At 47.1% G+C, this 10,217-nt stretch overlaps 1 protein-coding gene across 3 annotated transcripts in view; it reads left to right on the top strand.

Moving 5' to 3' along the window:
* Nucleotides 1-5,824, top strand: part of CNNM1 (cyclin and CBS domain divalent metal cation transport mediator 1) — a 65,875-nt gene extending 60,051 nt beyond the window's left edge. For 2 of the 3 annotated variants that reach the window (XM_065923071.1, XM_065923072.1), the window contains exons 10-11: nt 1,865-1,966; nt 3,182-5,824. In XM_065923071.1, the coding sequence (XP_065779143.1) occupies nt 1,865-1,966; nt 3,182-3,261 (182 nt within the window). In that variant the 3' untranslated portion in view covers nt 3,262-5,824. Of the gene's footprint in view, nt 1-137; nt 1,967-3,181 lie in introns of all 3 variants that reach the window. The other variant, XR_010661549.1, reaches the window with a different exon arrangement.
* The last annotated feature ends 4,393 nt before the right edge of the window (nt 5,825-10,217 follow it).

A 10,217-nucleotide genomic window follows, 5' to 3' on the forward strand; every position in this document is an offset into this window, starting at 1 on the left:
GTTAGCTAGATTTCCACCTGGATTCAGACCCTGGCTTCCCCATTTAGGAGTTCAGCAACTTTAGGCAAGTTACTCTAACCTAAGACTCGATTTCCTTAGCTTAATAGGTATCTTTCCTTATGTTTGTTGTTTTCCAGTCGCTCGGTCATGTCTGACGTTTTTGCGTCCCCGTGGACTGTAGCCAACCAGGCTCCTCTGACGATGGTGTTTCCTAGGCAAGAATACTGGAGCGGGTTGCCATTTCCTTTTCCAGGGGAACTTCCCGACCCAGAATCAAGCTCACATCCCCTGCATTAGCAGACGGGTACTTTACCACTGAACATCCAAGGAAACCCATTCTTCCTTTTGTTAATAGATAAAAATCATGGTGGCTACTTCATGGTGGGTAGCTTTGAGCAGAAATGAAATAACATTTATAGGAGGGTACATCACAGTACTGGTACCGTGCTCCCTAAATATTAGGAAGTTATTATTAGGCCTAATTTATAGATTAGGAAGGGTTTCCCTGGTGGCTCAGACAGTATAGAATCCACCTACAATGCAGGAGTCCCGGGTTAAATCCCTGGGTTGGGAAGATCACCTGAAGAAGGGCTTGACGACCCACTTCAGTATTCTTACCTGGAGAATCCCCATGTACCGAGGAGCCTGGCAGGTTACAATCCTTGGGGTTTCAAAGAGTCGGACACGAATGAGCAATTGAGCACATAGATTAGGAAACTGAGGTCAGCCTTTGCTCTTACCGGCAGGGCTCTTCCCCTTCTTTGAGCCCCCGAGACTAGCAGTAATCTGTAGGATCTGTCCTCATCTCTGAGATCATAGCAACTCCCATGGAGACGCTGAATACTCCTGTCTTGACTGCAGTGCTGCTCCAAGCTCCCAGCGTCCAACCAGTCCTGAGATCCTTCTATGCTTGCCTGCTAATCATCAAGCTAATCATCTCCATGTATTCTGCACCCCCCCACACACACCAACAACGACCCCAAGACCGGCACCCATCCCGCCTCCAGACCCGCCCCAGTCCACAAGACTGAGATCCCTCAGGTCCAGAGCAGTGACCTGACAAGTGCTCATAGACTTTTGAAGTCGTTGAGACAACATGTTTGAACTTGTGGCTAACTCAGAAAATCTAGGATATGCGTAATCACAATTCCAGGACCTGAATTTAGAATGATGGTTTTAGAATGATGGATTTTAATGGCTAACACCTGTAGCAAGAAATGATATCAAAGGAATGAGAATAGAGGAGATGGGCCAGTCTTTGGAGATTATTCCAGTCCATCCTCCTCGTATGACACATGAGGGCCTACGCCTGGAGAAGGGAAATGACTTGCCCAATCCACCACACCATGTGCCTCAACAGTGAGATTCAGAGGCATTGGTGGTCAGGGCCTGGGTCCCTTTCCAGCTCTCAGATCTGGCAGTTCTCTGAATCCCCCCTCGGTTTGGTGGAAGAAGAGAGCACATGAGCTTAGCTGTTATTGAGTCCTGTGATTTTCCAGGGTCCATGCAAGGAGAGGAAGGTGAAGGTGACACCCGACCTGTCCTCCAGGGTGCTTCTTATCTGGCAGATACTGAGTAGAAATGCTCATGTTCTCGTCTCTGTCTGAACTAACAGTGCTTGGAGAGTTGGATTCTTGTTCCTCTTCCCTTGTTTCTTAGTTCCTTTTGTGGCCCTAAAAAGCCTCTTGCTAAGTAATTAGAGCCTTTGTCTTCCTGGACATCCCTTCTATGTTACAGCCACCACTGCCTTGGCTCTGGTTTTGAGCTTTCACCTGCCAAGGAGCATTGGCAAAAAACACCCTACCTGGATCCCTGGGTGTTCTTGTGGAAAGGCTTGTGTTCTTTCTTCTTTTCTTTTTCTCAGCATCAGATAGTGAATGTTGTCATATTAACCTGGACACAGAGACCAGCCCCTGCAGCAGCGACTTGGAGGAAACCATGGGCAAGAAGTTGCTGAGAACCTTGAGTGAGTACTTCTTTACCAGGATGAAAACCACCCACCAGCTGGTTAGTACGAAAAACATGCTAGGATCTTACTCCTGAAGGAGAAACCATTGACTCCTTTAGGGAACCCAAGTGAGGTACAATTGTGGAAACCTGTAATGGGGTTTGGGCAGGTACTGCACCCTTGATAGTTTGGGCATCTGTCCCATTCAATGGGTAGTTGTCTCGGGCAGGAGTCTGTAAACCATGGCCACAGATCAAAGCCTGACCTCCTCGCCTGCCCATTCCTATAAAAAGTAAGGAGGCTTCCCTGTGGCTCAGACAGTAAAGAATCTGCCTGCAATGTGGGAGACCTGGGTACGATCCCTGGGTTGGGAATATCCCCTGGAGAAGGGAATGGCAACCCACTCCAGTATTCTTGCCTAGAGAATTCCATGGACAGAGGAGCCTGGCGGGCCACCGTCCATAGGGTCGCAAAGAGTCAGACACAACTGAGCAACTAACACTTTCACTTTCACTTTATTGGATCATAGAACCCACTAGTCATTGATGGCCACAATGGCAGAGTTGAGTAGTTGCAACAGGGACCAAATGCCCTGCAAAACCTAAAATACTTACAATCTGGTCTTTTAAAGAAAATTTGTGTTCAGGAAACTCAATAAAAAGGAGAGCAATATCCTCTATGGAAGGAAGTCCATGGCAGGGAGAACAAGGTGAACAATACTCCTTTCTAAAAACAATGGAGCTGGGAACAGAGTACCCTTCCACGCCCACATACCCCAATGCAGAAGAGAGATTGCCTCTGATCTAGAGAGTGTAGGTCCCTGGGGATGGCTCCCAGCTATAACCACCACCTCTGGCTCAGGGACATCAAAGTCCGTGAGACCAATCTTCTTTCTGAGGGTGTCTGGCACCCATTTGAGCTGGGGATGAGGAGGCATGCTCCTGGGACACTGTGTGGGCTTCGCTCAATCCCATCCAGGAAATCTTCGATCCATTTGGCACTAATCTGGACGTGTAGCTTTTTGGAGATGTCATCTCAGGTGAAAGGTGCATTCTAATCCTTCAAGATGTGCATATGCTGATGTTAGCACCTGGAGACAATGCAGACTACCGCCAAACTATCGAGGGCTTTGTCTCCGTTCCTGCTTCTATTTTGAAGAGTGCTTGGGCCCCCAAGAGAGTACTCATGTTCTCCCAGCCTTACAGATTGACCCTTAGAAACTATGTTTTTCAGGTGGTCGAAAAAGGAAGAGGTCACCAGATGCAGAGAGAACCTCTGAGGAGAACTCCAACTTAACGCCTCTCATCACATGACAGGGCTATCGGCGTCCACTGGGGGCGTGAGATTCCAGAGCTCTGGGGAGAACCCATCCTCCCGTCGTCTGCTTCTCCCCAAGGCCTCCCACTGGTGACAGAGCGTACTGCTTTCTTTACCACCTCTTCACCCCTAGCCGTCAGTGTGGCAGATTTTCTCTCATCACCTCCAGTTTGACTCAGAGCCTTGTGGTGGCTGTGACGGAAGGAGGTGCCTCAGTCGAACATGCTAAAAATGATCTCGTCCACAGCACAGTCTGGGACTGCAGAAGAAATGACCCCAGGCTGACAATGCCAGTCTAGGACCCCTGATGCACTTCCTGTTCCTTGGTGTCCCTTGGCACCATATTTCATGCTTCCTTTAGGTCAAAAGGTGCCACTGGCAGGTGAGAACAAAGGAGGCTGGGGCAGCAGGTAGGAGAGTTATTTCGGGAGACGTACCAAGAATTTCTCCAGAACATTAGAGCAGCGGGACTCAGTCATGCTGCCATGTGACGTTACAGGACAGAAAACTGTTGGTGACCAGTTTCCTGTTAGAAGAGGGTTCCAGCAGCCTGGGAGGTGTGTCTCAGCTGGAATGAAAAGAATGTAAGATGGAACCTCGAGTCACTGTATTTCCCAGGGACACATCTGTTTTGGCTCCTGATTAGTAGTCATCAGTCCATCAGTAAATCTTCTCTGGAAGAGGAGGAGTAAGGAGAAGAGAAACCCATTTGGGAGCCAGAGATGGAACTTCAGGTTTTAAATTCCAAATATATATATATATATGTGGAAAAGTTTTAGCCATGAAAAGCCAAAGAGTGCCCAGGTCAGCCAAGAAGGATGCAAGCTCTCATGCAGCTTCAGTGTGTATTACACTGGAACATTGAAGAATCGCTCTTCTTTTTTCGTCCATTCCTCCACCCCCACCCTTTCCTCCACTCCATCAAGTCCACTGAGTGTACTTTATTCCTAGAACGTACCAGATCTCTGAATAAAGTACCAGAGAGAGCTGGTACATTCAACACCATTTTCACCTGATGTTGGGCTTCCGTTGTGGCTCAGCTGGTGAAGATCCGCCTGCAATGCGGAAGACCTGGGTTCGATTCCTGGGTTGGAGATCCCCTAGAGAAGGGAAAGGATACCCACTCCAGTATTCTGGCCTGGAGAATTTCGTGGACTGTGTAGTCCATGGGGTCGCAAAGAATCCTTCCTATGCGCCTGAGCAGCTTTAACCTCACTTCACTTCACTTGGGACAGGTGCAATTCCAAGCGTCACCACCAGATGGCAGGATGACTGCACAGACCTGCTTGAAGAGTAAACTGATGAGAAACCACAGAGCCAGCCTTACTGAAGATGTGGAAGTAAGTGAAGGTTGTTTTGGGGACACCTGTATCCCTTTCTAATGTATATCCCACCCATTGGGTTCCCTAGATCAGGAATCCAGTAATCCAGTGCTCATCTCAAAACCATTCCCTAACTTTTCTTTGGGGATGTAATTCTCAGGCTTCCCTCATCTTCCTCCAAAACCATTACTCCCACTTCCCCAAACCCATTCAATCAATAATCACATAGAGGGTAGAGAGACTGATAATTCCTCTGGGTTATTTGCATCTCAAAAGAAAATGCTTACCCACGGGAACCTGTACCTCAGGGGTTCTTAACTTGGGGTCCGTCACTCCACGGGGTCCATTGTTGGACTTCAAAGGGTCTATGAAACCCCTAACTCTGTCAGAATTTAGTGTCTGCCTTCTTATGTGTATTTTCCAGAGGGCTAAAGCTTTCATATGATTCTCAAAGTTCTCAGACCCGCAAAGTATTAAAATCCACTGTTTAACTAGTGGAACTTTCAGCCCAGAGTTTCTGCAATGCAGAATGAAGTGAATACTGGGTAGTTTGAGACAGATTTTTAGTTGTAAATGGTCTTCCCAAGTGTCCATCAAATCGATGGTGAAAGCTGGCACCCACCAAGTGGAAGCTGTCAGAAGTCCTTGGCATACCCTATGGTATTTATAGCGTACACCCACGTAACTTGGTCCCCACCAAACCCCAGCAGGTATCTGCAGACAGGAGGGGCACAGCATGTGGAAGTGGACTTTGCCTTTTTCAGCCGTGTATTACTGACTTCACATCCTTGCCTGGCCCTGCCTGAGGCTCAGCAGTGCATGACTTCTCGTAAATAACTCACAGCTACCACCCACCCCAACACCTACCCTTGCCTGGCAGAAACAGCCAAAGTGTCGGCCCTCGGTGCTGGGTGCCTCTGACCCAAACCAGTGAATGCTGTTTCAAACAAGGCGTGCAGTCACGCAGTCTTCTTGCCCAGCTGGCCACTGGCCCAAGGGTTCCGCCTGGCTAGTCTTCCTTTCATTACCCCTTAGGTCACTGCTGTTGCTTTACACCCACCTCTTTGCAAAATCCCTAAGGAGCCTGTCACCACTCCTCCCCCTTTACCCCACCCCATCCCAAGATTTTCTTCAGGTTACACAAAAAGTTAAAAAAAAAAAAAGAGGATTTTGAAATAAAGTATTTATGAAGGTTCAATACATTGTTAATAATTTTTAAATAAAATAAAAATCCTTTTCCTGGACAATGGCTGTTTTCCTTGGCCCTGCATCTCAGAGTTCCAGAGTGGTTTTCCTTTGAGGTGTAGGGTGGGGTGGGGCACACACATAATTACCTTTCCTGAGGGCCACCTGCCTGAAGAGGCACTCCTCTCAAGGCCAGGTGTGAGGGTGCAGGAAAGGTTACAGGAAAGCCCTGTGCTCTGCTTTGGGATGTCAGATGGGTAAGATCTTGCAAGAACAAATTTCAGAAATGGAAAGTAAAACCCAGATGAGAAGCCAGAGTGTGACTTTAGACAAGAAAGGAGCATGAGGATGAAAATGAGAAGGGCTGGCATTTTTTGGAGTCCTGTGTTTGCGAGGCACTGGACAGGGTGCCTTCCAAGTTCAAGGTCTTAGGGGCCAGATCCAGTCTAGCGTTTGAAGCAATGTGCTAGCTGGCTCACTTCTGCAGGACCTTTGGAAAGGAGCCAAAGTAGCCCAATTCCAGTCATTTCCAACCAGAGGCTGGGAAAAGGAACAAGGGAGCAGGGAGGGCTTATTGAGTAGTTATAAACCAAGACAGGAACAAGGGGACAACCAACAGGTGGGCAGTCATTGAAGTATTTATGGACTTTGTGGAAGGTTGGAATCTCTCACCTACTGTCTCCAACCAGCACACAGGACAATTAGTAAGTGACCTGCACCAGGACTGCTTGAGATTCTTCCCAGGAGCTGCCTACAGGCTGTAAAATTCACTGTGCGCGCATGCTCTGTAGTGTTCGATTCTTTGAAACCCCCTGGACTGTCGCCCACCAGGCTCTTCTGTCCATGGTGTTCTCTAGGCAAGAAAACTGGAATGGGTTGCCATTTCCTACTCCAGGGGATCTTCCCAACCCAGGGATCAAGCCTGCATCTCTTATGTCCCCTGAATTGGCAGGTAGGTTCTTTACCACTCACACCAGCTGGGAAGTTCCTAAATTTCATTAACAGTAAATAAATTGTTATGTTAATTGCTCAGTCATGTCCGACTCTGCGATCCCATGGACTATAGCCCGCCAGGCTCCTCTGTCCATGGAATTCTCCAGGCCAGAATACTGGAGTGGGTAGACTTTCCCTTCTCCAAGGGATCTTCCCAACCCAGGGATCAAACCCGGGCCTCTTGCATTGCAGGCAGATTCTTTATTTTCTGAGCCATAAGGGAAGCCTTAAATAAATGATACTAATAACTATTTTGTTGAGGGTTCTATGTGAACTTCACAGGTAGGATTGGCCCAGCACTCATGCTCCTAGTCTTCACCACTTCGTGGCCATGGAACCTTGAGCAATTCATAACCTATTTCACAAACTGTGACACAGGCCAAAGACCATGCTACCTCCCAGGGTGGTTTTGAGAAAAAATGAGTGTGCCCACATGTAGAGGCGCACGGAGAAGCCCTGCAGTAAAGAACCTTGTGCAGCTGGCTAAGGTCAGCTTTTCCCAGACTTATCCAAGGCCATTCGTGTGATCACTAGTGGGAAAAAGGAACACACTGCAGGGAATAGACATGTAACAAGAGAATTAAGAAGGCCAGATTCTCATGAGATTGGGACTTCTTTATATGCTAAAAACATTTGAGCACTTTGGTAAGTATACTTTGGCTTAAAGAAGTGTTTCCAACTGGTTTTTCATTAGCAATCCCCCCAGAGAGAAATACTCAATTCAAATTCTGCCCAACAAGAGAAATTAAGATTTTGATAAATTAAGATACCCAGAAATAAGATTTTGTCATACATGTTTTACTTTGGAAGACCACAAAACCACTTTAATATTTTAGACCTTCTTTTGCTCTCATGAACCAATCTTTGCCATCTTAGAGGTCCTATCACCCCTGTCTAGAAGTCAGTTTAAAGCTATGTTTGGTAAGAATGATAGATTGACAGAAGGTAGAAATCACTGGACTCCAGTTTTTCTCATTCCCTTATGAAGGGCAAGCATCTTTAAATAGGAAGGAGAACAAACATTGATAGAAAGAAAAATAAAATGAAAGGTAATGAAGAGATGAGTGTGAGGTCATATCCATTTGCATCCTCCAGACCAGTCACGCACCAACACAAGTTCACTGAAGGACTCCAAGGAACGAGCCGGGTGGTGAAGGATATAGAAGCCATAATCTGCGCAGAAACACTGAAGCATCATGGAGGGTGGAGTTTCACATGGAGAAGCAAAAGCAAGGAATACCAATGACTACTCTCAAATATTTGAAGGGTCATCAATCAGAAGTACCCAGAGATTTAGTGTGTGTCGTTTAAAGGAAGGGAGGAGGGGAGCCAGGGGATAGGGTAGATGGCAATCAAATTCTGGATCAAAGTAAAAGACCTCTTTAATGAAAATGCTCCATCAGTAAAATGGGATGTTTCCCCCAAGTATTGAAAGAACACAACCCCCCACCCAACCCAGTTGAAAGTGATGAGCCAGGGACAACACAGAAGAGACCCTTGCATTGGGAGAGAGAGGCTGCAGCTGATGACTTCTAAGATCTTGATCAGTCCTCAAGACTGTAGCATTTTAGGGACTTTCCTTGCAGTCCAGTGATTAAGAATCCACGCTTCCTCTGCAAGGGGTGCAGATTTGATCCCTGGTTGAGAAACTAAGATTCCACATGCAGCACAATGCAGCCAGTTTTTTTTTTTTTTTTTAATTAAAAAAGGACTGTAAAATTTTATTGTTTTTGTCTTAAGGCTGGGTAAGTACATGGCTTGCAGGCCTGTGGGATGCAGCCCAACATTGAGTGTTCCTGACTTGCTGACTTAACAAGATTTATAGGATAGTGTTCTTGCCTGGAGAATCCCAAGGATGGCGGAGCCTGGTGGGCTGCCATCTATGGGGTCGCACAGAGTCGGACATGACTGAAGTGACTTAGCAGCAGCAACCATGTACCTATGCTCCAGGGGCTCCTGCAGGTTGCTAAGCCTCAGAATGAGCCCCAGGCTGAGGCATTGGGTACCCCACGCCCGGCCCAGAACCTTCCCATTCTAAGACAGCCCCATGACTCTGGCAGTAGTCCTTTGAGCCTCAGCCTCATATAAGGAGTGGGTGTGAAGTACCTCTGGATTATCTGTGGTAGTCATGAGGACTAAGATGCTTCCCTGGTGGCTCAGACCAAGATCATGGCATCTGGCCCCATCACTTCATGGCAAATAGATGAGGAAACAATAGAAACAGTGAGAGACTTTATTTTCTTGGGCTCCAAAATCACTGTAGATGGTGACTGCAAACTTGAATTTAAAAGACACTTGCTCCTTGGAAGAAAAGCTATGACAAACCTAGACAGCATATTAAAAAGCAGAGACATTACCCACAAAGGTCTATATATAGTCAAAGCTATGGTTTTTCCAGTGGTCATGTATGGATGTGAGAGTTGGACCAAAAAGCTGAGCACTGAAGAATTGATGCTCTTGAACTGTGGTGTTGGAGAAGATTCTTGAGAGTCCCTTGGACAATAAGGAGATCCAACCTGTCAATCCTAAAGGAAATCAGTTCTGAATATTCATTGGACGGACTAATGCTGAAGCTGAAACTCCAATCCTTTGGCCACCTGATGTGAAGAACTGTCTCATTGGAAAAGACCCTGATGCTGGGAAAGATTGAAGGCAGGAAGAAAAGGGGATGACAGAGGATGAGATAGCTGGGTGGAATCACCAACTCGATGGACATGAATCTGAGCAAGCTCTGGGAGTTGGTGATGGACAGGGAAGCCTGGCGTGCTGCAGTTCATGGGGTTGCAGAGTCAAGATACAACTGAGTGACTGAACTGAACTGAGGACTAAGATAATGCCTGAGTGCTAAGTAAATGTTAGAGTCCCAGATTCCAGTGACTTCCCACTGTCTTCCATTCATTCCAGAATCCTCCATTGTGACATGAGATTTGTCTGAATGAGACTTCCAGCCACTGCTGGTCAGGTATGAGGAATGGAGAGGAGTTCTTGCCTTGCACTGAGGGAAAGTTTGCTTCTAGTATAACTGGATTCTTGGGTAGAGATGTGTGGTTCTGCCCTTCAAAGGCAAAGGGGTTGCTGTGTCCTTTGCCAAATCAAGAACCAGGAGGAGATACATGGTGTCCTATTCCAGGTAGATGCTGAAGGAACTGGTGAGACATAGGAATTGGTGAGGAGTGTCTTCCCTCTTCCTGTGAGGGAAGAGTGAAAAACTGGACAGGTATTTTCAGGAAGGGAGGCAAGTGAAGGAGGCGGCCCTGGATAAACGTGGTCACCTTGTACCTTTTTGAGTCACTAAGCGAAGAGTTTCAGATGAGGCTTCAGAAAGACTGAACTCTGACAGAGAAAGCCCTGTAGTCTACTCTGCCCTTGACACTGAGCGAGTCACAGGCCACGCTGGGAGACCCTGAGAGCTGCTCGGCACTCACCCCTCCTGCGGGAGGAGATTCAGAGAG

This window comes from Muntiacus reevesi, chromosome 2, assembly GCF_963930625.1.
Source record: "Muntiacus reevesi chromosome 2, mMunRee1.1, whole genome shotgun sequence".
NCBI classification, from domain to species: Eukaryota; Metazoa; Chordata; class Mammalia; order Artiodactyla; family Cervidae; genus Muntiacus; species Muntiacus reevesi.